The sequence below is a fragment of the Ranitomeya imitator genome, chromosome 10 (genome assembly GCF_032444005.1).
Source record: "Ranitomeya imitator isolate aRanImi1 chromosome 10, aRanImi1.pri, whole genome shotgun sequence".
Lineage (NCBI taxonomy): Eukaryota > Metazoa > Chordata > Amphibia > Anura > Dendrobatidae > Ranitomeya > Ranitomeya imitator.
In genome coordinates, this window is record NC_091291.1 from 143,089,442 (window position 1) to 143,115,766 (window position 26,325).

The 26,325-nt window shown below is 45.8% G+C and overlaps 1 protein-coding gene across 1 annotated transcript in view; it reads left to right on the forward strand.

The window, feature by feature from the left end:
- Nucleotides 1–26,325, forward strand: part of ESAM (endothelial cell adhesion molecule) — a 59,072-nt gene that overhangs the window by 20,595 nt on the left and 12,152 nt on the right. The window contains exons 2-3 of the mRNA XM_069741935.1: nucleotides 24,754–24,911; nucleotides 26,065–26,275. Coding sequence (XP_069598036.1) covers nucleotides 24,754–24,911; nucleotides 26,065–26,275 — 369 coding nt within the window. The remainder of the gene's footprint in view (nucleotides 1–24,753; nucleotides 24,912–26,064; nucleotides 26,276–26,325) is intronic.

A 26,325-nucleotide genomic window follows, 5' to 3' on the forward strand; every position in this document is an offset into this window, starting at 1 on the left:
AGTTATCACTGGTGGTGTTCTTACATATGGCTGCAGGTGACATCTACAACATATCTGCACTCAGCGTTATCACTGTGTTATCTGTGGTGTTACATAGGACTGCAGGTGACAACTACTACATTATCTGTACTAAAGAGAGATATCACTGTGTTATCTGTAGTGTTACATAGGACTGCAGGTGACCTCTACATTACCTGTATTCAGTTATCACTGTTATCTGTGGCTTTACATAGGACTGCAGGTGACATCTACTACATTATGTGTACTCAGTGTTATCACCGATTTCTATGTAGTGTTACATAGGACTGCAGGTCATGATCCAGCCCAGATGTCCCCTCTTTTCCTGATTCTCCTAGTGACCCCCAGGCTACTAGGGGAGTTCAGTGGCCCCCAGGGTGTTGCACCTTGGCCTGGGGCCCTCTGCTCTGTGTACTCTGTGGATACTTCTATGTATTTGCAGGAGATAATCCCTGGACTCTGGGTGTTTGCTCTGTGTCCTCCTGGTGGATGACTCCCATTCTCTGGCCTCCCCTGGATGGGGGGAGTTCAGGGTTTTCCTGGTTCTGTATTAATTAAACCTCATCTCTGTACACATAATGAACTTGTAATATACAGTTTCATGTAATGAAGATTTCAGGACCTGTGTTTGCAGTCAGTGAATGAGAACTCTTCTTTCTGTTCAGAGGTAGTAACTCTGTCCATGGCCAGTCTGGCTCTAGGCTGAGAAGTGGATACAATTGTAACTGCTACAATGTATCATTCTGGGTCAGGCTGGATACAGTTCTATTGTACATTGCTGCTTCTGGAAAGGGAATCTGTCTCCAGGTTTAGCAGCATGATGTAGGGGCAGAAGTGCTGATTTCAGTGCGTTATCACTTAGTTTACTGGGTGCAGCAGTTGTGATACAATCTGAGTTTTTAGGTGTAGCAGAGCTCAGAGAGCTGACCCTGCCCATACACCTGATATGCAGCTTTGTGCATACATTGCATAGTGACAGAGAGCTGCTATCAGTGCTACAGTCAGGGTTGGATCAGGATGCACACGAGAAATAATCTCTTGCTGATAAAACACTGATTGTATTGAAACAACAGCACCCAGTCTAATAAGTGACACATCGCTGAAATCAGTGACTCAGCACCTACCTCATGCTGTCCTCAGATTATATAGCAAAAAACCTGCTGACAGATTTTCCTTAACAATAGAGATCCTGAATATGGGGAGGAATTCAAATATAATTTAATTAAAAATTGTAGAATATTTCATTTATACAGCACCCAAGCATTATTAAAGGGGTTTCCCCTAATAACATAATAGAGGATAATTTGCTGAGATCGGAGCCCCGCAGAGCCCTGTATTGAATGGTGCAAATACCCAAACCTGGATCTGACGGTGATTGTGGCGGAGCGGAGACCCCACAGTGCTGCCCCCAGAGGAGGCGACCCGCCTTTTTCACCAGGCCACCCTGTCTTTTCACATCTTGTAAGAAGCAGGAAAAACTCAAGACAATGCTCGGGAAGGGCAGGAAACATCTGAGGAACGTCCTTGATGGACCCCAGAGACCGAACATCACATAGCGCAAAACTTCCAGACTGAAACTCCACTCCTTAATCATGTCCTAGGGGGGCCAGTAAGCGAAATGGTTGGGATAGAGGGTCAGCACTGCCAGAGGGTGAGGTGGCGGGTCAGAAAAGGAGGAGATAGGGGGTCAGCACAGGAGGGGATGGGGGTCAGTACAGGAGGGAATGGGGGGACAGCACAGGAGGAGATGGGGGGGTCAGCACAGGAGGGGATGGGAGGTCAGGAGAGGAGGTGATGGGGGTCAGTACAGGAGGAGATGGGGGTCAGTACAGGAGGAGATGGGGTCAGTACAGGAGGGGATGGGGGTCAGTACAGGAGGGGGGGGACAGCACAGGAGGGGATGGGGGGTCAGCACAGGAGGGGATGGGGGACAGCACAGGAGGGGATGGGAGGTCAGGAGAGGAGGTGATGGGGGTCAGTACAGGAGGGGATGGGGGGTCAGCACAGGAGGGGATGGGAGACAGCACAGGAGGGGATGGGAGGTCAGGAGAGGAGGTGATGGGGGTCAGTACAGGAGGGGATGGGGGGACAGCACAGGAGGGGATGGGGGGGTCAGCACAGGAGGGGGGGACAGCACAGGAGGAGATGGGGGGGTCAGCACAGGAGGGGATGGGGGTCAGTACAGGAGGGAATGGGGGGACAGCACAGGAGGAGATGGGGGGGGTCAGCACAGGAGGGGATGGGAGGTCAGGAGAGGAGGTGATGGGGGTCAGTACAGGAGGGGATGGGGGTCAGTACAGGAGGGGGGGACAGCACAGGAGGGGATGGGGGGTCAGCACAGGAGGGGATGGGGGACAGCACAGGAGGGGATGGGAGGTCAGGAGAGGAGGTGATGGGAGGTCAGGAGAGGAGGTGATGGGGGTCAGCACAGGAGGTGATGGGGTCAGCACAGGAGGGGATGGGGGTCAGTACAGGAGGGGATGGGGGGTCAGCACAGGAGGGGATGGGGGACAGCACAGGAGGGGATGGGAGGTCAGGAGAGGAGGTGATGGGGGGTCAGCACAGGAGGGGATGGGGGGTCAGCACAGGAGGTGATGGGGTCAGCACAGGAGGGGATGGGGGTCAGTACAGGAGGGGATGGGGGGTCAGCACGGGAGGGGATGGGGGGTCAGCACAGGAGGGGGTGGGGGGTCAGTACAGGAGGGGGGGTCAGCACAGGAGGGGATGGTGGGTCAGGAGAGGAGGTGATGGGGGTCAGCACAGAAGGGGATGGGGGGTCAGTAACATAGTAACATAGTTAGTAAGGCCGAAAAAAGACATTTGTCCATCCAGTTCAGCCTATATTCCATCATAATAAATCCCCAGATCTACGTCCTTCTACAGAACCTAATAATTGTATGATACAATATTGTTCTGCTCCAGGAAGACATCCAGGCCTCTCTTGAACCCCTCGACAGGACAGGAGTACAGGAGGGGATGGGGGGTCAGGAGAGGAGGTGATGGGGGTCAGCACAGGAGGTGATGGGGGTCAGCACAGGAGGGGATGGGGGGGTCAGTACAGGAGGGGGGTCAGCACAGGAGGGGATGGGGGGTCAGCACAGGAGGGGATGGGGGTCAGTACAGGAGGTGATGAGGGTCAGCACAGAAGGGGATGGGGGTCAGCACAGGAGGGGGGTCAGCACAGGAGGGGATGGGGGGTCAGCACAGGAGGGGATGGGGGGTCAGTACAGGAGGGGGGTCAGCACAGGATGGGGGGGCAGCACAGGAGGGGATGGTGGGTCAGGAGAGGAGGTGATGGGGGTCAGCACAGGAGGTGATGGGGGTCAGCACAGAAGGGGATGGGGGTCAGCACAGGAGGGGATGGGGGGTCAGTACAGGAGCGGATGGGGGGTCAGGAGAGGAGGTGATGGGGGTCAGCACAGGAGGTGATGGGGGTCAGCACAGAAGGGGATGGGGGTCAGCACAGGAGGGGATGGGGGGTCAGTACAGGAGGGGGGTCAGCACAGGAGGGGATGGGGGGTCAGCACAGGAGGGGATGGGGGTCAGTACAGGAGGTGATGGGGGTCAGCACAGAAGGGGATGGGGGTCAGCACAGGAGGGGATGGGGGGTCAGCACAGGAGGGGATGGGGGTCAGTACAGGAGGTGATGGGGGTCAGCACAGAAGGGGATGGGGGTCAGCACAGGAGGGGGGTCAGCACAGGAGGGGATGGGGGTCAGCACAGGAGGGGATGGGGGGTCAGCACAGGAGGGGGGTCAGCACAGGAGGGGATGGGGGGTCAGCACAGGAGGGGATGGCGGTCAGTACAGGAGGTGATGGGGGTCAGCACAGAAGGGGATGGGGGTCAGCACAGGAGGGGGGTCAGCACAGGAGGGGATGGGGGTCAGCACAGGAGGGGATGGGGGGGTCAGTACAGGAGGGGGGTCAGCACAGGAGGGGGTGGGGGGTCAGTACAGGAGGGGGGGTCAGCACAGGAGGGGATGGTGGGTCAGGAGAGGAGGTGATGGGGGTCAGCACAGGAGGTGATGGGGGTCAGCACAGAAGGGGATGGGGGTCAGCACAGGAGGGGATGGGGGGTCAGTACAGGAGGGGATGGGGGGTCAGGAGAGGAGGTGATGGGGGTCAGCACAGGAGGTGATGGGGGTCAGCACAGAAGGGGATGGGGGTCAGCACAGGAGGGGATGGGGGGTCAGTATAGGAGGGGGGTCAGCACAGGAGGGGATGGGGGGTCAGCACAGGAGGGGATGGGGGTCAGTACAGGAGGTGATGGGGGTCAGCACAGGAGGTGATGGGGGTCAGCACAGGAGGGGGATCAGCACAGGAGGGGATGGGGGGTCAGCACAGGAGGGGATGGGGGGTCAGCACTGGAGGGGATGGGGGGTCAGTACAGGAGGGGGGTCAGCACAGGAGGGGATGGGGGGTCAGTTCAGGAGGGAATGGGGGGTCAGCACAGGAAGGGATATGGGGGGGTGAGCTCCACCACAGGTGGGTGTCAGAATATTGATGATTCCGGTTATACTCATTACAACATGTTCAGTATATAGATTCATGAAATATTATAATGCGACATAGTTTGGATTTTGGATTGGCATTAGATATTATGCTTGCTGTCACTGAATGAGAACATTCTTGCATAAATCCAGAGGTTGGGAACCCATCCTGACTCAATACTTAAGTTCTCACATCCGATGGTTTCTTACAATGTCTCAGGGATAAGCAATCCTCTGTGAGTTTGGGCTCCAGATGGAGAGCTGTTACCTGCACTGATACATTGTAACAAGTTCTCAGCTCGGGAGAGATTTTTTTCTGTTGATGTGTTTATCTCACTGGGGATTGTCCAGACTAAATGTAATTGTAACAAACCCTCAGCTGTGAGTAGTACTAGGTAAAGTTGTTTTTTTTAGCCACTGGATATAGGTAGGAATGTTTCCGTTTACTGACAGTAAGCAGAGATCTTTTTAGTTCTCACTTGGAACCAAACGCCATGGAGCACAGGAGCTTTTTTATTTCTTTTTGTGGCTGTGTTGCCCCCGTATGACCCGGCCTTCATACGTGTATCTGATACTCCCCCCATTCTTGGTCCTCTGACCCCTTATTTAGTATAACGAGCTGAACTGACGCGTTTCTGTTGCTGCATTGAGTGGTCTTAAAGACCCTCTGCTGACTCCATACATGGTCCGGATTCTCTTCCTGGGATCCCTTTCTGGAATTTCCCACTGGCTCTAAAGTAACAGTGAGAATAGAGGGACCTCAGAGGGGCGGATATCAGTCCTGGTGAGAACTGTGCGATACTATGTCTCTTCTTCTCACCATTGTCATCCCCATAAGTGACGCGTTTTATTATTATTATTTATTGTTATAGCGCCATTTATTCCATGGCGCTTTACATGGGAGGAGGAGTATACATAATAAAAAGAAGTACATAATCTTAAACAATACAAGTGATAACTGGTACAGGAGGAGAGAGGACCCTGCCCGCGAGGGCTCACAATCTACAAGGGATGGGTGAGAATACAGGAGGTGAGGATAGAGCTGGTCGTGCAGTGGTTTGGTCGATCGGTGGTTACTGCAGGTTGTAGGCTTGTCGGAAGAGGTTGGTCTTCAGGTTCTTTTTGAAGTTTTCGATGGTAGGCGAGAGTCTGATATGTTGTGGTAGAGGGTTCCAGAGTAGGGATGATGCGCAAGGGAAATCTTGTATACGATTGTGGGAAGAGGAGATAAGAGGGGAGTAGAGTAGGAGGTCTTGTGAGGATCGGAGGTTGCGGGTAGGTAAGTACCGGGAGACGAGGTCACAGATGTATGGAGGAGACAGGTTGTGGATGGCTTTGTATGTCATGGTTAGGGTTTTGTACTGGAGTCTCTGGGTTATGGGGAGCCAGTGAAGGGATTGACAGAGGGGAGAGGCCGGGGAATAGCGGGGGGACAGGTGGATTAGTCGGGCAACAGAGTTTAGAATAGATTGGAGGGGTGCGAGAGTGTTAGAGGGGAGGCCATAGAGCAGGAGGTTACAGTAGTCAAGACGGGAGATGATGAGGGCATGGACTAGGGTCTTTGCAGATTCTTGGTTGAGGAATGTACGGATTTGTGAAATATTTTTGAGTTGAAGTCGGCAGGAAGTGGAAAGGGCTTGGATATGTGGTTTGAAGGAGAGATCAGCGTCAAGGATTACCCCGAGACAGCGAGCTTGTGGGACTGGGGAGAGTAGGCAGCCGTTTACTGTAATGGATAGGTTCGTTGGGGGGGGGTCGCGTGAGATGGGGGAAAGATGATGAATTCTGTTTTGTCCATGTTAAGTTTCAGAAATCTAGCGGAGAAGAAGGATGAAATAGTGGACAGACATTGAGGGATTCTGGTTAGTAGGGAGGTGATATCTGGTCCAGAGATGTAGATCTGTGTGTCATCAGCATAGAGGTGATACTGAAAGCCATGAGATTCTATGAGCTGTCCCAGGCCAAAGGTGTAAATGGAGAAGAGCAGGGGCCCAAGGACTGAACTTTGTGGGACTCCGACAGATAGAGGGCGAGGTGAGGAGGTGGTGTGTGAGTGGGAGACGCTGAATGTCCGGTCTGTTAGGTATGATGAGATCCAGGATAGGGCCAAGTCTGTGATACCAAGGGATGAGAGGGTCTGTAGTAATAGGATGAGAGGGTCTGTAGTAATAGGGAATGGTCCACTGTGTCAAAGGCAGCCGACAGTTGAGGAGGAGGAGGAGGACAGAGTAGTGTCGCTTGCTCTTGGCGGTTAAGAGGTCATTGGTGACCTTAGGGCAGTTTCAGTGGAATGGTGTGACCGGAAGCCTGATTGTAAGCAAAGAGGGAGATGGGAGGACAGTTCAAGGTAAACGTGTTGTTCCAGTAGCTTGGAGGCATAAGGGAGAAGTGATATAGGGCGATAGCTAGATACAGAGGATGGGTCAAGAGAGGGCTTTTTGAGGATAGGTGTGATGGAGGCATGTTTAAAGCTTGAGGGGAAAACACCAGTTGTTAGTGATAGGTTGAAGAGATGGGTTAGGGTTGGGATGGAGACTGTGGTGAGGTTTGGGATGAAGTGGGAAGGGATCGGGTCAAGTACACAGGTGGTGAGATGCGATCTTTAGAGTAGAGTGGAGAGTTGATCTTCTGTAATGGTGGAGAAGTTGGTTTTGGAGGTGGAGGGCTGGGAAGTCGGGAGGAAGGGCTCTGGGGGTTGTTGACCAAAACTGTCTCTGATGCTATCAATCTTCTGCTTGAAAAATGAGGCAAAGTCTTCAGCGGAGACAAGTGGGGAGGGAGGAGGTGCTGGGGACGGAGGAGAGAATTGAAGGTGTTGAATAACTGTTTCGGGTTGTGAGACAGAGAGGATATGAGAGATGAGAAGTAGGTTTGTTTAGCTGTGGCGAGTGTGGTCTTGAAAGTAGTGAGGGACTGTTTGAATGCGATGAAGTGCTGGATGGAGTGGGATCTTTTCCATCTCCGCTTTCCATCATTTTTCTGCATCTTTTCCCCAGTTTTCATCATCCTCCGTGTAATCTCAGCGTCCCACCCTTGATAGATAATCTAGGACGTCATTTGGTCTTACTTCTTTTGGATACTTTGACCCCCTCGCCTCCACTCCCACGCGTTTTTATCCTAATGAGATCTATTCATTATTGCTAAGTGAGATCATATGTGGCTGCAAGCGGGGCCAAACATGGAGGATCGAGGGCCCCGCCTGGTGGTGCTATCATTGTGTTTCATTTCCTCACTATTTCCAAGTTCTCTGCTGTTAGTGAATGGAAAAATTTTTGTTTAAATGCAACATCTGAAAATCTGCATAGAAGTAATGGAGGGTCCATAGCACAAAAGAGAGTTGTGTCCCAGGTGCTGATGCCCCTCATCTGTCCTGACCATGAGCTGTAGACGCTGACTATTCCAGCACTTCCGCCAAGGAATTACTGAGTCGGTAATGTGACATCGGAGAAACGCCGACTTCTACACCTCTCACTACACCGATGCCTCCATAGCAGAGCTGTGACCTGATTAAAGGGTTAATCCCATTAATGGCATATAAATATTCAATAGATTCCAGTGCTGCTACTGGTGGAAGAAAGGTGAATCAGGCAGCAAAGTAGAAAAGGGTTCTTTACAGTTAGAGCAGTCAAACTGTGGAATGGCGACCACAAGGGTATTAGTGGCCGACACTATATTAGCTTTTATACAGGGGCCGGATGATTTCATCAGTACACAGAACATTGTGGGTTATACAAGTGTGTCTCACTAAATTAGAATATCATCAAAAAGTTAATTTAAATTCTTCAATACAAAAAGTGAAGCTCATATATTATATAGAGTTATTATACACACAGTGATCTATTTCATTGATGACATCAGAAGAGGGAGGGCTCTGTGCTGCCATGTGATGCTCCAGCCCGCCCACTCCTGGCATCACACAGGTCCTTGTGCTGGAGCACTCAGAACCCAGCACAGCCCTGGCAGGCAGGTATGCAGCGATCTTGTCTCCTCTGGCCCCTGCTGCTGCCTCCTTCACCAGACACACAGGTCTCCCCAGCTGCTGCAGGAATCCAGTGCTGGGGAAACCATGTGTGTCCCTGTGAAGGAGTATTCATGTGCTGCTCCCAGCTCACTGCTCAGCTGACAGGTGGGCGGGCAAGCAGCTAATGAACATTCACTGCACTTTAATGATCGGGACCATGTGGTTTCCCCAGTGCTGATTCCTGATGCCAGGCAGGGACATTTTTCTGCCTCCCAGTGCAATCCCACTCGCTGCTGCCCCTCCCCACGTTACATCCCTACCATAAGACGCACCCACACTTTCATCCCAAATTTGGAGGAAAAAATTGCATCTTATGGTCAGAAAAATATGGTAATATATGAGATTCACTTTTTGTTTTGAACTGAAGTAAAATAACTTTTTGATGATATTCTAATTTTGTGAGAAGCACCTGTAGATAACCTAGTGACAAAATGTATAATTGGTGGAGAAAAGTTGAACTTGATGGACCAGAGTCTTTTTTCAACCTATGTAATTACTGCTAAGTCCTTTATGTCTTCAGAATGGGACAATTGCCTCTGATCTGGACAAGTTATCTGTGAGCTTTACAGCCTGGATTCTGAACCGATACATTGCAACAAACTATCAGGACGGGCGAGATTTGTGGCACCTGCTTTGGTTGTGAATTACCCTATAATGGTAGACCATTCCTACTGGCCCAGGGCTGATTTCTGTTGGGTGGCGTAACAATGTATCAGAGGATCTCCCATCACATGTGGTGGCGTAACAATGTATCAGAGGATCTCCCGTCACATGTGATGGTGTAACAATGCATCAGAGGATCTCCCGTCACATGTGATGGTGTAACAATGTATCAGAGGATCTCCCGTCACATGTGATGGTGTAACAATGTATTAGAGGATCTCCCATCACATGTGGTGGTGTAACAATGTATCAGAGGATCTCCCGTCACATGTCATGGCGTAACAATGTATCAGAGGATCTCCCGTCACATGTGATGGTGTAACAATGCATCAGAGGATCTCCCGTCACATGTGATGGTGTAACAATGTATCAGAGGATCTCCTGTCACATGTGATAGTGTAACAATGTATCAGAGGATCTCCCATCACATGTGGTGGTGTAACAATGTATCAGAGGATCTCCCGTCACATGTCATGGCGTAACAATGTATCAGAGGATCTCGCGTCACATGTGGTGGTGTAACAATGGATCAGAGGATCTCCCGTCACATGTGATGGTGTAACAATGCATCAGAGGATCTCCCGTCACATGTGATGGCGTAACAATGTATCAGAGGATCTCCTGTCACATGTGGTGGCGTAACAATGTATCAGAGGATCTCGCGTCACATGTGGTGGTGTAACAATGTATCAGAGGATCTCCCGTCACATGTGATGGTGTAACAATGCATCAGAGGATCTCCCGTCACATGTGATGGTGTAACAATGTATCAGAGGATCTCACGTCGCATGTGGTGGCGTAACAATGTATCAGAGGATCTCACGTCGCATGTGGTGGCGTAACAATGTATCAGAGGATCTCGCGTCGCATGTGGTGGCGTAACAATGTATCAGAGGATCTCCCGTCGCATGTGGTGGCGTAACAATGTATCAGAGGATCTCCCGTCAGATGTGGTGGCGTAACAATGTATCAGATGATCTCCCGTCACATGTGGTGGCGTAACAATGTATCAGATGATCTCCCGTCACATGTGGTGGCGTAACAATGTATCAGAGGATCTCCTGTCACATGTGATAGCGTAACAATGTATCAGATGATTTACCGTCACATGTGATGGCGTAACAATGTATCAGATGATCTCCCGTCACATGTGGTGGCGTAACAATGTATCAGATGATCTCCCGTCACATGTGGTGGCGTAACAATGTATCAGAGGATCTCCTGTCACATGTGATAGCGTAACAATGTATCAGATGATTTACCGTCAGATGTGGTGGCGTAACAATGTATCAGATGATCTCCCGTCACATGTGGTGGCGTAACAATGTATCAGATGATCTCCCGTCACATGTGGTGGCGTAACAATGTATCAGAGGATCTCCTGTCACATGTGATAGCGTAACAATGTATCAGATGATTTACCGTCACATGTGGTGGCGTAACAACATATCAGATGATCTCCCGTCACATGTGATGGTGTAACAATGTATCAGAGGATCTCCCGTCACATGTGATGGTGTAACAATGTATCAGAGGATCTCCCGTCACATGTGATGGCGTAACAATGTATCAGATGATCTCCCGTCACATGTGGTGGCGTAACAATGTATCAGAGGATCTCCCGTCACATGTGGTGGCGTAACAATGTATCAGAGGATCGCCCGTCACATGTGATGGCGTAACAATGTATCAGAGGATCTCCCGTCACATGTGATGGCGTAACAATGTATCAGATGATCTCCCGTCACATGTGGTGGCGTAACAATGTATCAGAGGATCTCCCGTCACATGTGGTGGCGTAACAATGTATCAGAGGATCTCCCGTCACATGTGATGGCGTAACAATGTATCAGATGATCTCCCGTCACATGTGATGGCGTAACAATGTATCAGATGATCTCCCGTCACATGTGGTGGCGTTCTTCTCCATATTTTTCACCTCCAGGTATTCGATCCTGACATTTCATGCTAAATCCACGGCGAGGGAGTTGCCAGATACAAATATACCTCGGTAAAGAGCGGGCGCAGCCCCTGTTTATTTAGGTGAAGGTTACTTTGTTCTGGTGCACATGTGCAGCTGTTCTCTCGAGTTTATCAGCCAGAGCAGGGCTTCCTGAGCAGATAACCAGAGCACGGGAGGAAACGCTCCGCCATAAGGGACAATGGCGAATAATAACATTTCGAGTGGAATTATCAGAGCGGTCAGCAGAGAATCCGGGCGACCACCTCCGGCCACGAATCACAGGGGCCGCTGTTCATACGTGGAGCCACTGTACAGCGAAAAGTTCCGCCACTTTCTATTAGACTTATGATAATGTCTGTAAAGCGCTGCGGAATATGTTAGCGCTATATAAAAATAAAGATTATTATTATTATTTCTTCACCTTTTTCAAGATCTCTGCTTGCTCTTAGTGAATGGAAAGATTTCCCTAAATGCAGATAATAATTCCCACAGTGGGATCCAGTGCAGACCGTCCTCTGCGAGGTTCACAGCCTGGACTCAAGGCCTTTACCTGCACTGACACATTGTAACAAATGACTGGATGGGGAAATATAGAGACATCAGGTAGTTTGTTTCCCACCAGAGGAGACGTCATCTCTGCATTGGTTTTATTGAAGGCGTCTCGGGGCATTGACCACAGTGGCCTGTCGGAATATTGGGTCGGTCCGTTCCCCCTGAACGCCCTGTACATGGAACTAATGCAGAATACTGAAACGTCCTCGCTCACCTGGCAGCTCGGGGTGACACCATGCAATGCTTTGTCTTCTACCAGACCCATTTCTGAATGATGTGATGTCTCCCCGGCAGCGATCCCATCCCCCACCTCGCGTTTCTTCTCCGCCGTATCCGCGGATCTTTACTCTTCCATAGTGCACCTTGTGGCTGCAGCGTTCGGTTAATGCAGCGCAATGTAAGGAAAGTCCACGAGTCCGACCGCCACCTCCAGGCTAATGCATTCATGGTAATGGCCAGCTAATGGACGGATGAAAGCTCTGGCCCCGCGCCCAGCTCCGCTGCCTGCTGCAGTCAATATTCCTTACCCATAATGAACCCTAAAGAGCACGACATTATTACACGGTACGAGGAGCCCCCACAACAGAATCATCCGCCCAGCCACACTTTCTGGCAGCTGCTGTAAAATTCACATCTATCACAGTCTACACCCTCGTTACATCCAGAGCGGAATTTATAATTCTGCATTACGTTATCGTTTTTATACCGTGGTGCAGCAGTAGTTGTCTTCTTTGTGTGGAGTCGCAGTCCGGTGTTCGAGCTTCCATCTTGGCCCTCATTAATAAATCCTTCATTCCATCTACGCTTGTTGCTATCAATGTTGTATCGTCTGCGTATTTAAGAGGTTGATGATTCGTCCAGAAATTTTGATTCCTTCTTCCTTTTCGGCAAGTCCTGCCGTCCTGAGAAAAGCTTCTGTAGAGACATGGTGACAGTGTGCCGCCTTCTCTGACGCCTCGCTCTCTGCCGTGTCACTGCGCTCCGTTCAGACTGTTGCTTCTTTTTTTATATAAATGTTCTTAATAAGGCTGATCAGATGATTCGGCCCACCCATATCCTTCGTGGTATTCCAACGTTTCTGGTGATCAGTGCAGTCAAAAGCTTTGCTGTAGCTGATGAAGGAAAAAGTAGGATAGTTTGCAATTTACGGCTTTTTAAAATTTGCAGCCACTCTTGAGATATGAACACTTTTGTTTTCAGCTCATGGTCTTGCGAGGTTGTGCAGCGCTTACAAGCTCTTTTCTGTTCAGCCTGTAAACACTGTCAGGATCACTTGACTGCGCTGTCACCTCTTAATCCCGGCCAGGTACAGCGCAGCGCTTACAAGCTAAGCAGCAGCGGCGGTCGGTCTCTTAGGCAACGAACTGTAAACAAAAGTCTTAATATCTCAAGAACAGCGGCAAAGTTTAATAATCGGTAAATTGCAAAAGTGTTTGATATAAGAACTAAAATGCCCAAATATGAAGATGGGATTAACCTAATCCAGATCTGCAGCCACAATTGTACTTATACATAATATTGTGGACTCCATTCATAGATGTAGAAATATATCTGGAACTAGCTGAAGAGCCCGGCGTTGCCTGGGCATAGTAAATATCTGTGGTTAGTTATAGCACCTCACTTCTCTTATTTTCCCATCACACCTCTCATTTTCCCCCTCACATCTCTCATTTTCCCTCTCACATCTCTCATTTTCTCCCTCACACCTCTCATTTTCCCCCTCACATCTCTCATTTTCCCTCTCACATCTCTCATTTTCTCCCTCACACCTCTCATTTTCCCCCTCACTCCTCTTATTTTCCCCCTCACTCCTCTCATTCCCCCCTAACACTTGTCATTTCGACCTCACATCTGTCATTTTCCGATCACTCCACTATTTTCCCTCACTCCTCTCATTTTGCACTCACACCTCTCATTTTCACCTCAGTATATACATGTTTGTCATCTCCCTTATTTATAGTATACACCTGTATGTCATCTCCTGTATATAGTATATACCTGGTGTGTGTCATCTCCTCCTGTATATAGTATATACCTGTATGTCATCTCCTCCTGTATATAGTATATACCTGTATGTCATCTTCTATATATAGCATATACCTGTATGTCATCTCCTCCTGTATATAGTATATACCTGCATGTCATCTTCTATATATAGCATATACCTGTATGTCATCTCCTCCTGTATATAGTATATACCTGTGTGTCATCTCCTCCTGTATATAGTATGTACATGTGTGTCATCTCCTCCTGTATATATAGTATATACCTGTGTCATCTCCTCCTGTATATAGTATATATCTGTGTGTCATCTCCCCTGTATATAGTATATATCTGTGTGTCATCTCCTCCTGTATATAGTATGTACCTGTATGTCATCTCCTCCTCTGTATAGTATATATCTGTGTGTCATCTCCTCCTGTATATAGTATATACCTGTGTGTCATCTCCTCCTGTATATAGTATACACCTGTGTGTCATCTCCTCCTGTATTAGACCTCGTTCAAACGTTATTTGCTCAGTATTTTTACCTCAGTATTTGTAAGCTAAATTGGCAGCCTGATAAATCCCCAGCCAACAGGAAGCCCTCCCCCTGGCAGTATATATTAGCTCACACATACACATAATAGACAGGTTATGTGTCTGACAGCTGCCGTATTTCCTATATGGTACATTTGTTGCTCTTGTAGTTTGCTTATTAATCAGATTTTTATTTTTGAAGGATAATACCAGACTTGTGTGTGTTTTAGGACGAGTTTCGTTTGTCAAGTTGTGTGTGTTGAGTTGCGTGTGGCAACATGCATGTAGCGACTTTTGTGAGATGAGTTTTGTGTGGTAACATGCGTGTAGCAACTTTTTGTGTGTCGAGTTGCATGTGACAGGTTAGTGTTGCAAGTTGTGTGCAGCAAGTTTTGCGCATGGCGAGTTTTGCGCGTGGCGAGTTATATGTGTGGTGCCTTTTGAGTATGTGCAAGTTTTGTGTGAGGCAACTTTTACATGTGTTGCAACTTTTGTGCATGTGGCAATTTTTCCGCGTGTGCAAGTTTTGCGTGTGGCGAGTTTTCCATGAGGTGAGTATTGGACTTGTGGCGAGTTTTGCGTGAGCCTAGTTTTTGCATGTGGCGAGTTTTGCGCGTGGCGAGTTTTGAGCGGCGACTTTTGTGTTTCGACTTTTATCTGGCGAGGTTGGTGTATGTGTGGTGAAATGTGTGCTGAGAGTAATATGTGTTCAAGCACGTGGTAGTGTGTGGCGCCTTTTGTGTGTGTGTTCATATCCTCGTGTGTGGTGAGTATCCCATGTCGGGGCCCCCACCTTAGCAACTGTACGGTATATACTCTTTAGCGCCATCGCTCTCATTCTTTAAGTCCCCCTTGTTCACATCTGGCAGCTGTCCATTTGCCTCCAACACTTTTCCTTTCACTTTTCCCCATTATGTAGATAGGGGCAAAATTGTTTGGTGAATTGGAAAGCGCGGGGTTAAAATTTCACCTCACAACGTAGCCTATGACGCTCTCGGGGTCCAGACGTGTGACTGTGCAAAATTTTGTTGCTGTAGCTGCGACGCTTCCAACAGTTTTCCTTTCACTTTTTCCCCATTATGTAGATAGGGGCAAAATTGTTTGGTGAATTGGAACGCGCGGGGTTAAAATTTCACCTCACAACATAGCCTATGACGCTCTCGGGGTCCAGACGTGTGACTGTGCAAAATTTTGTGGCTGTAGCTGCGACGGTGCAGATGCCAATCCCGGACATACATACATACACACACACACACATTCAGCTTTATATATTAGACTAGCTGAAGAGCCCGGCGTTGCCTGGGCATAGTAAATATCTGTGGTTAGTTATAGCACCTCACTTCTCTTATTTTCCCATCATGCCTCTCATTTCCCCCCTCACATCTCTCATTTTCTCCCTCACTCCTCTCATTCCCCCCTAACACTTGTCATTTCAACCTCACATCTGTCATTTTCTGATCACTCCACTATTTTTCCTCACTCCTCTCATTTTGCACTCACACCTTTTCATTTTCACCTCACACCTCTCATTTTCACCTCATCACCTCAGTATATACATGTTTGTCATCTCCCTTATATATAGTATACATCTGTATGTCATCTCCTGTATATAGTATATACCTGTATGTCATCTCCCCTGTATATAGTATAAACCTGCTGTGTGTCATCTCCCCTATATATAGTATATACCTGAATGTCATCTCCCCTGTATATAGTATAAACCTGCTGTGTGTCATCTCCCCTGTATATAGTATATACCTGCTGTGTGTCATCTCCCCTATATATAGTATATACCTGAATGTTATCTCCTTCTATATATAGTATATACCTGTATGTCATCTCCTCCTGTATATAGTATATACCTGTGTGTCATCTCCCCTGTATATGTTATATATCTGTGTGTCATCTCCTCCTGTATATAGTATATACCTGCATGTCATCTTCTATATATAGCATATACCTGTATGTCATCTCCTCCTCTATATAGTATATACCTGTATGTCATCTCCTCCTGTATATATATGTACCTGTATGTCATCTCCTCCTCTATATAGTATATACCTGTGTCATCTCTCCTGCATATAGTATATATCTGTGTGTCATCTCCCCTGTATATAGTATATACCTGTGTGTCATCTCCTCCTGTATTAGACCTCGTTCACACGTTATTTGCTCAGTATTTTTACCTCAGTATTTGTAAGCTAAATTGGCAGCCTGATAAATCCCCAGCCAACAGGAAGCCCTCCCCCTGGCAGTATATATTAGCTCACACATACACATAATAGACAGGTCATGTGACTGACAGCTGCCGGATTTCCTATATGGTGCATTTGTTGTAGTTTGTCTGCTTATTAATCAGATTTTTATTTTTGAAGGATAATACCAGACTTGTGTGTGTTTTACGGCGAGTTTCGTTTGTCAAGTTGTGTGTGTTGAGTTGTGTGTGGCGACATGCATGTAGCGACTTTTGTGAGATGAGTTTTGTGTGGCAACATGCGTGTAGGAACTTTTTGTGTGTCGAGTTGCATGTGACAGGTTAGTGTAGCAAGTTGTGTGCAGCAAGTTTTGCGCATGGCGAGTTTTGCATGTGGCGAGTTTTATGTGTGGTGCCTTTTGAGTATGTGCAAGTTTTGTGTGAGGCAACTTTTGCATGTGTTGCAACTTTTGTGCATGTGGCAATTTTTCCGCGTGTGCAAGTTTTGCGTATGGCGAGTTTTCCATGAGGTGAGTTTTGCACTTGTGGCGAGTTTTGCAAGAGCCTAGTTTTTGCATGTGGCGAGTTCTGCGCGTGGTGAGTTTTGAGTGGCGACTTTTGTGTTTCAACTTTTATGTGGCGAGGTTGGTGTATGTGTGGTGAAATGTGTGCTGAGGGTAATATGTGTTCAAGCACGTGGTAGTGTGTGGCGCATTTTGTGTGTGTTCATATCCCCGTGTGTGGTGAGTATCCCATGTCGGGGCCCCACCTTAGCAACTGTACGGTATATACTCTTTGCCGCCATCGCTCTCATTCTTTAAGTCCCCCTTGTTCACATCTGGCAGCTGTCAATTTGCCTCCAACACTTTTCCTTTCATTTTTTCCCATTATGTAGATAGGGGCAAAATTGTTTGGTGAATTGGAAAGCGCGGGGTTAAAATTTCACCTCACAACATAGCCTATGACGCTCTCGGGGTCCAGACGTGTGAGTGTGCAAAATTTTGTGGCTGTAGCTGCGACGCCTCCAACACTTTTCCTTTCACTTTTTTCCCCATTATGTAGATAGGAGCAAAATTGTTTGGTGAATTGGAACGCGCGGGGTTAAAATTTCGCCTTACAACATGGCCTATGACGCTCTCAGGGTCCAGTCGTCTGACTGTGCAAAATTTTGTTGCTGTAGCTGCGACGCCTCCAACACTTTTCATTTCACTTTTTTCCCCATTATGTAGATAGGGGCAAAATTGTTTGGTGAATTGGAACGCGCGGGGTTAAAATTTCGCCTTACAACATAGCCTATGACGCTCTCGGGGTCCAGACGTGTGACTGTGCAAAATTTTGTGGCTGTAGCTGCGACGGTGCAGATGCCAATCCCGGACATACACACACACACACACACACACACACACACACACACACACACACACACACACACACATTCAGCTTTATATAGTAGATTACAGGTAACTAAACAGTGAGCACCTGATGGGGAACAAAAACCTGTTTTGCAGCCCGAATTCCCTGAAGAAGCCAGCAATGGCGAAACATGTTGGGGAGGCAGTTGCTTAAATTTTAGAGCAGTCAGTCCATATTGGCGATAAATGCCATAAAGTGGTCCGCGGCCCCCCAGGCTACATCAATGTCCTGTCGTTGTTAATAGGCCTTACATGGGGAAGCATTGAACAATACTGACCCCCAATAAGGCTAATTAGACAGTGAAACTGATCACTACAATTATCACAAGGAGAGGATTGAATAATTCCTACCTATATGTCAGATTGCTTATCAAGAGACAATTCATCAAAAGGGGAAGAATTGAATAATACCCCAAAATCCTAACATCAGACAGTGGAAACTGGAACAGCAATTCCCCTGTGCGAGGAGGCATTGGATTCACCCAACGTCTCCTGCAGTCAGGATATTACTAATCAATGTGGAGCACAACTTATAATTATCGTTTAATCAATAAAAGTGATTTTTTTTTTACATCTCAGGATCTTTAGTTGGATTTATTCGCCATTTGGCAACTTGTAAATTATATTGTTAATCCCTACGCTGATTCTGTTTTGAACAAATTTTGGATATTTATCCCACAGTGATGATGACCCCTAACCGTAATAAGTGCACCACATAATAGTGGTGACCCTTCTAGTAATAATGTCTTAGAGCCCCCCACTCAGTAGTGATGCCTACTTGGTGCCTTCTAACCATAAGTATGAGTTATGGGAACGGGGTGACAAATATTGTGCATGCCCACCTGTCGTTACGACCTGGGCCTGGCAGCCTCTTATCTCCTGTCCTCTATATGAACAAAATGGATGCAGTCGGTGGTGGCGTCCAGGTAGGGTGTTGTACACATGTAGGTGACCGGAGCCGGGATGTGACTAGGGCTCATCTAGAGTTAATGTTTATCTCAAGGACCTTGGAGCGGTCCTATATGGGATGTAAACAAATCCTCCCAAGAAATTTGTGCAAAAAAAGACAATATAAAATTAATTATTTTATTGAAGAATTAATAAAGTTAAAAAGTATATATATAAAATGTCAGTATCACAGCTGATGGAAGCACATACAATAATTAATATATAGGTATAAGAACATACAACAATTATAGACTGCCAAGCGATGCCAAAAATATAACAATAAATAACAAGCACATAAAAAAAAATTTAAAAAAAAAACCCCTAAGGATTATATATATATATATAGTGACAATACAAAGTATCTACAAAATTAATATATATATATATATATCTGTGCAGCAGCGCATATAATGTTTTTACCATGCAGTGTATATAAAAGTGCACTAGTGCACAATTGCTAAACAATTTTAATACACATATATCCTACTAGGAATAAATACAACCAGAAGAGTCTAATAAGGTGCCAAAAATAGATAAAAAATGAAAAAACAATTGTCTAAAATATATCAATGAAAAATTCACTAAAGTGCAATGGTAAGTGCAAAGTTGCAAAATCTATGTGAAACACAAAAAAACCTCAGAAAAAGTGCTGAGTGCGAAAGTGCTAAAAATATTCTATTACAAGGCAACCTATATAAGACACTCTGAGAGTCTGGACCATGTCATGGTGCTGCAAACACAGAAAGTGTAATCTCTAAAGAAACCAATTGTATCCAACGCTACTAAAGACCTATAAGGTATAGCACAATGACTGTGAATTTTCCTATAATGATATATTCTATATATAGTACTCCTGGGGACTCATAAAGTGTTAAAGTGCTCAGTGCGGTAAAGCTGCAAACGCTTAGCAAAAAATGAAATCACAAATATATAAAGTTACTTATACCTGAGTGCTCCTTATTCCCTACGTACGTTTCGGCGTTTTAGCCTTCTTCCGGGGGGAAGATATATATATATATTAATTTTGTAGATACTTTGTATTGTCACTATATATATATATATATATAATCCTTAGGGTTTTTTTTTTTTTTATGTGCTTGTTATTTATTGTTATATTTTTGGCATCGCTTGGCAGTCTATAATTGTTGTATGTTCTTATACCTATATATTAATTATTGTATGTGCTTCCATCAGCTGTGATACTGACATTTTATATATATACTTTTTAACTTTATTAATTCTTCAATAAAATAATTAATTTTATATTGTCTTTTTTTGCACAAATTTCTTGGGAGGATTTGTTGTCAATAGTGCTAGACAGAGTATATTTTGCATACAATTGGTTGTTTATCTGATTGAACTATATGGGATGTAGTTAGAGATACGCCCTGATTATACAAGGTGAAGGGTGCAGTCACCTGCAGGAGCAGAACTCTAAGGTATGTGCACAATCACCTAGGTTGGGCTCGGTGCAGAAATAAGTTCTGGTCATTGCATCACAGTGATAATCATGTGACACGACGTGCTTTACCCCACTTCAGCTGTCGTCTGGCATTGACCTAGGCTTCTATCTTTCACCACCGTAACGCTCCGGACACATTACTAAGGGTATGTTCACGCTGCATCTTTTCCTGGCTTTATTTTTTTCTTTTAAATGACTTAATTTATGAAAATAAACACTGGAAACATTTCTTAGAAACACTGAAAAGAATCCTCCTATTTGTTTCAATGGAAACACGACTTTCTGTTTATATTCTGGGCTTACAATGAGGCGAAGTGACATGTCCGTTCTTCAGGCGTTTTTCAGGAAGATGCTCTGCACTACAGTAGAAGGCAATGGGAAGGATACATAGAGGCTGGATAGTCTTTCTGAGCATTTTTTTCAGTGTTTTTACCTTAAAAAAAAAAAAAAAATTAATTCACTTTTTAATAACAGAAATAAACATTTGGAATAGATCACTCTGTGTGTAATGACTCTATAGAATATGAGATTCACTTTTTGTTTTGAAGAACTGAAATAAATTCACTTTTTGATGATATTCTAATTTTGTGAGAAGCTCCTGTATATTCCAAAAAAAGGGAAAAGCAGCACTAATCAAAAAGTGCGAGTGCGGGCAACAGTCCAGACCACTGGGCTTTGAAATACCAATTATAGCCCTCAAAAAAGTGACAAATTGTATGTACTCCAAGCCCATTGTCCAACCGTCCAGTAATTCCTGGGCAGCCCCCCAAAAATAGGGCGCGTTCTTCTCATCTGTAAAGAAATGTCATGTGTCCATGATTTTTTTGCGGCTGGAGAGACGTGTACAGGTTTCTGCATTCATCACCCAGCTCACAGTGACGGCAGCGGATGGGTTCATATAGGATTTATGGTCCGTAGACAAATGTCACTTATGATCTTAATGATTTATTATGGTCATCTAATGTATCCGTAAAAAAAAAAGTTGGCACCGTGATTCTGGGCATTTCCTGCAGATCGCTGTGGGTCAGGGTGGGATACATCCCTCTATGGGGGGGTTAAATACCGTAAATCGAGCGCCGCAGCCTCTTCTGTGCGTCCAGGCAGAATTAGCTCCTTTCCTCGGTGGTTGCTTAATCATGTTGATGGGACTTTTGGAGTAGAGCGGTAATGCTGGCGGCTGTGCGCTGCTCACAGTCCTGTCTTTTCTCCTACTGTCATAATCCCAAATTAGAGATGTGAAAAGACTTAATAAGAATTATCATTTCCTCCCACTTGCTACAGGCCACATTGGGGGGAGACGTCTCCAGTATCCCCAGAACAGATCTCATCAGACATTCATATTGTGGTTTATTCCACAAAAGCTTCAGCTCCAAGAATGAATCCAACTATATATCCCTCAATAATGGCAGCTCAATGATGTCACCGCTGATCTCTAGTGATGGATAAGGGGGCATTCTCAGTGAGGTCACCGCTGATCTCTAGTGATGGATAGGAGGCATTCTCAGTGAGGTCACCGCTGATCTCTAGTGATGGATAGGAGGCATTCTCAGTGATGTCACCGCTGATCTCTGTAATGGATAGGAGGCATTCTCAGTGATGTCACCGCTGATCTCTGGTGATGGATAGGAGGCATTCTCAGTGATGTCACTGCTGATCTCTGGTGATGGATAGGAGGCATTCTCAGTGATGTCACCGCTGATCTCTGTAATGGATAGGAGGCATTCTCAGTGATGTCACCGCTGATCTCTGGTGATGGATAGGAGGCATTCTCAGTGATGTCACTGCTGATCTCTGGTGATGGATAGGAGGCATTCTCAGTGATGTCACCGCTGATCTCTGGTGATGGATAGGAGACATTCTCAGTGATGTCACCGCTGATCTCTGGTGATGGATAGGAGACATTCTCAGTGATGTCACTGCTGATCTCTGGTGATGGATAGGAGGCATTCTCAGTGAGGTCACCGCTGATCTCTAGTGATGGATAGGAGGCATTCTCAGTGATGTCACCGCTGATCTCTGGTGATGGATAGGAGACATTCTCAGTGATGTCACTGCTGATCTCTGTAATGGATAGGAGGCATTCTCAGTGATGTCACCGCTGATCTCTGGTGATGGATAGGAGGCATTCTCAGTGATGTCACTGCTGATCTCTGGTGATGGATAGGAGACATTCTCAGTGATGTCACTGCTGATCTCTGTAATGGATAGGAGGCATTCTCAGTGATGTCACTGCTGATCTCTGGTGATGGATAGGAGACATTCTCAGTGATGTCACCGCTGATCTCTGGTGATGGATAGGAGGCATTCTCAGTGATGTCACCGCTGATCTCTGGTGATGGATAGGAGGCATTCTCAGTGATGTCACCTCTGATCTCTGGTGATGGATAGGAGGCATTCTCAGTGATGTCACTGCTGATCTCTGGTGATGGATAGGAGGCATTCTCAGTGATGTCACTGCTGATCTCTGGTGATGGATAGGAGGCATTCTCAGTGATGTCACTGCTGATCTCTGGTGATGGATAGGAGACATTCTCAGTGATGTCACTGCTGATCTCTGTAATGGATAGGAGGCATTCTCAGTGATGTCACTGCTGATCTCTGTAATGGATAGGAGGCATTCTCAGTGATGTCACTGCTGATCTCTGGTGATGGATAGGAGGCATTCTCAGTGATGTCACTGCTGATCTCTGGTGATGGATAGGAGACATTCTCAGTGAGGTCACCGCTGATCTCTGGTGATGGATAGGAGACATTCTCAGTGATGTCACTGCTGATCTCTGGTGATGGATAGGAGGCATTCTCAGTGAGGTCACCTCTGATCTCTGGTGATGGATAGGAGACATTCTCAGTGATGTCACTGCTGATCTCTGGTGATGGATAGGAGGCATTCTCAGTGATGTCACCGCTGATCTCTGGTGATGGATAGGAGGCATTCTCAGTGATGTCACTGCTGATCTCTGGTGATGGATAGGAGACATTCTCAGTGATGTCACTGCTGATCTCTGGTGATGGATAGGAGGCATTCTCAGTGATGTCACTGCTGATCTCTGGTGATGGATAGGAGGCATTCTCAGTGAGGTCACCGCTGATCTCTGGTGATGGATAGGAGACATTCTCAGTGATGTCACTGCTGATCTCTGGTGATGGATAGGAGGCATTCTCAGTGAGGTCACCTCTGATCTCTGGTGATGGATAGGAGACATTCTCAGTGATGTCACTGCTGATCTCTGGTGATGGATAGGAGGCATTCTCAGTGATGTCACCGCTGATCTCTGGTGATGGATAGGAGGCATTCTCAGTGATGTCACTGCTGATCTCTGGTGATGGATAGGAGACATTCTCAGTGATGTCACTGCTGATCTCTGGTGATGGATAGGAGGCATTCTCAGTGATGTCACTGCTGATCTCTGGTGATGGATAGGAGGCATTCTCAGTGATGTCACTGCTGATCTCTGGTGATGGATAGGAGGCATTCTCAGTGATGTCACTGCTGATCTCTGGTGATGGATAGGAGACATTCTCAGTGAGGTCACCGCTGATCTCTGGTGATGGATAGGAGACATTCTCAGTGATGTCACTGCTGATCTCTGGTGATGGATAGGAGGCATTCTCAGTGAGGTCACCTCTGATCTCTGGTGATGGATAGGAGACATTCTCAGTGATGTCACTGCTGATCTCTGGTGATGGATAGGAGGCATTCTCAGTGATGTCACCGCTGATCTCTGGTGATGGATAGGAGGCATTCTCAGTGATGTCACCGCTGATCTCTGGTGATGGATAGGAGGCATTCTCAGTGATGTCACCGCTGATCTCTGGTGATGGATAGGAGGCATTCTCAGTGATGTCACCGCTGATCTCTGGTGATGGATAGGAGGCATTCTCAGTGATACCATAATCTCATATATACACAATATAATCTCAGGCTTTATGATATCATTTTCTTAAGTGGAGGGGTAATAGTTAAATAGTTCACGTTCTGGTCATTCCTGCCTCAGATCGGTCTATTTAGGTTAATTATTGATTCCTAGTTGCATTACTTACATGGCGGGAGGCGATGGAGGACGAGTGTTATACTGTTATTACGGTGACGGGCAGGTAACAGGATGTGTGGAATATGTCTGATGGAATCATAGGGGTAAATTTGATAGGACAGATTGCTGATCATTCTGGGATATCATGTGTGTCCGATGGGAATCTTGTGTAAGTGCCTGTACCTAAAAGATCAGGACTGGTTGCTGTACAGTAGACTGCCCATCCATGCGGCACAGACTTTCTTTAGGTTGATTACAGTAGAAATCAGAGACTTCTGTAGAAATATATTTAATAAGTAGGAATTAGTAATGCATTTACATAATGTTTCTAAAGTCTGTGCTATATGTTAACCTGCACATACTCCACACTACAGATTTCCTAGTTTTCTGTTATTCTTCTCATCACAGTTTTTTTTTCTCATCTGTAAATTATTTTTTCATACTGATCAGTAACAGAAATAATTCTCTCTGTACAAACAGAAGTCTCCTTGGCGCTGCTGGAAGTTCACGTGGAGCAGAAATTAGTGACAGTAATACAAGGTCAAAATGTCACCCTCCCCGTCTGGTATTCAAGCAGCTCAGATGAAAAACCCTATATCACCTGGTACATACAGCGAGCGCAGGAGGAGCAAACACAGGTACAGTATCCTGGAGATAATACTGCAAGAGAACGCTCTACTGAAAGAATATAACTGCTATAATACTGCCCCTATGTACAAGAATATAACTACTATAATACTGCCCCTATATACAAGACTATAACTACTATAATACTGCTCCTATGTACAAGAATATACCTACTATAATACTGCCCCTATGTACAAGAATATAACTGCTATAATACTGCTCCTATGTACAAGAATATAACTACTATAATACTGCCCCTATGTACAAGAATATAACTACTATAATACTGCTCCTATGTACAAGAATATAACTACTATAATACTGCTCCTATGTACAAGAATATAACTACTATAATACTGCCCCTATGTACAAGAATATAACTACTATAATACTGCTCCCTATGTACAAGAATATAACTACTATAATACTGCTCCTATATACAAGAATATAACTACTATAATACTGCTCCTATATACAAGAATATAACTACTATAATACTGCCCCTATGTACAAGAATATAACTACTATAATACTGCTCCTATATACAAGAATATAACTACTATAATACTGCTCCTATATACAAGAATATAACTACTATAATACTGCTCCTATATACAAGAATATAACTACTATAATACTGCTCCTATATACAAGAATATAACTACTATAATACTGCTCCTATATACAAGAATATAACTACTATAATACTGCCCCTATGTACAAGAATATAACTACTATAATACTGCTCCTATGTACAAGAATATAACTACTATAATACTGCCCCTATGTACAAGAATATAACTACTATAATACTGCCCCTATGTACAAGAATATAACTACTATAATACTGCTCCTATGTACAAGAATATAACTACTATAATACTGCTCCTATGTACAGGAATATAACTACTATAATACTGCTCCTATGTACAAGAATATAACTACTATAATACTGCTCCTATGTACAAGAATATAACTACTATAATACTGCTCCTATGTACAGGAATATAACTACCATAATACTGCTCCTATGTACAAGAATATAACTACTATAATACTGCCCCTCTGGAGAGGAATATAACTACTATAATACTGCCCCCTATGCACACACATTTACTATAATGCTACAATGTTTTCCTATTCTTGCTCTTCTCACGTTTGCAGATCTTCAGGTACATGGATGGAGAGGCCGACATTGCGGAGGGTTTTAGGGGCCGGTTAGATTTCGTGTACAAGATGCCATCAAGGAACATCTCGATCATCATTAATAAGACTCAGGCCTCAGACTCCGGACAATATCGCTGCTATGTGAATGTGCGCAATGATCAGACTGTGGGCAGCAGTAACATCGGGGTGATTGATGTGTCCATCCTGGGTGAGTGTGTGGTCGGGATAGTCTGCAGGAAGGTCCTGCTATTATTAGTG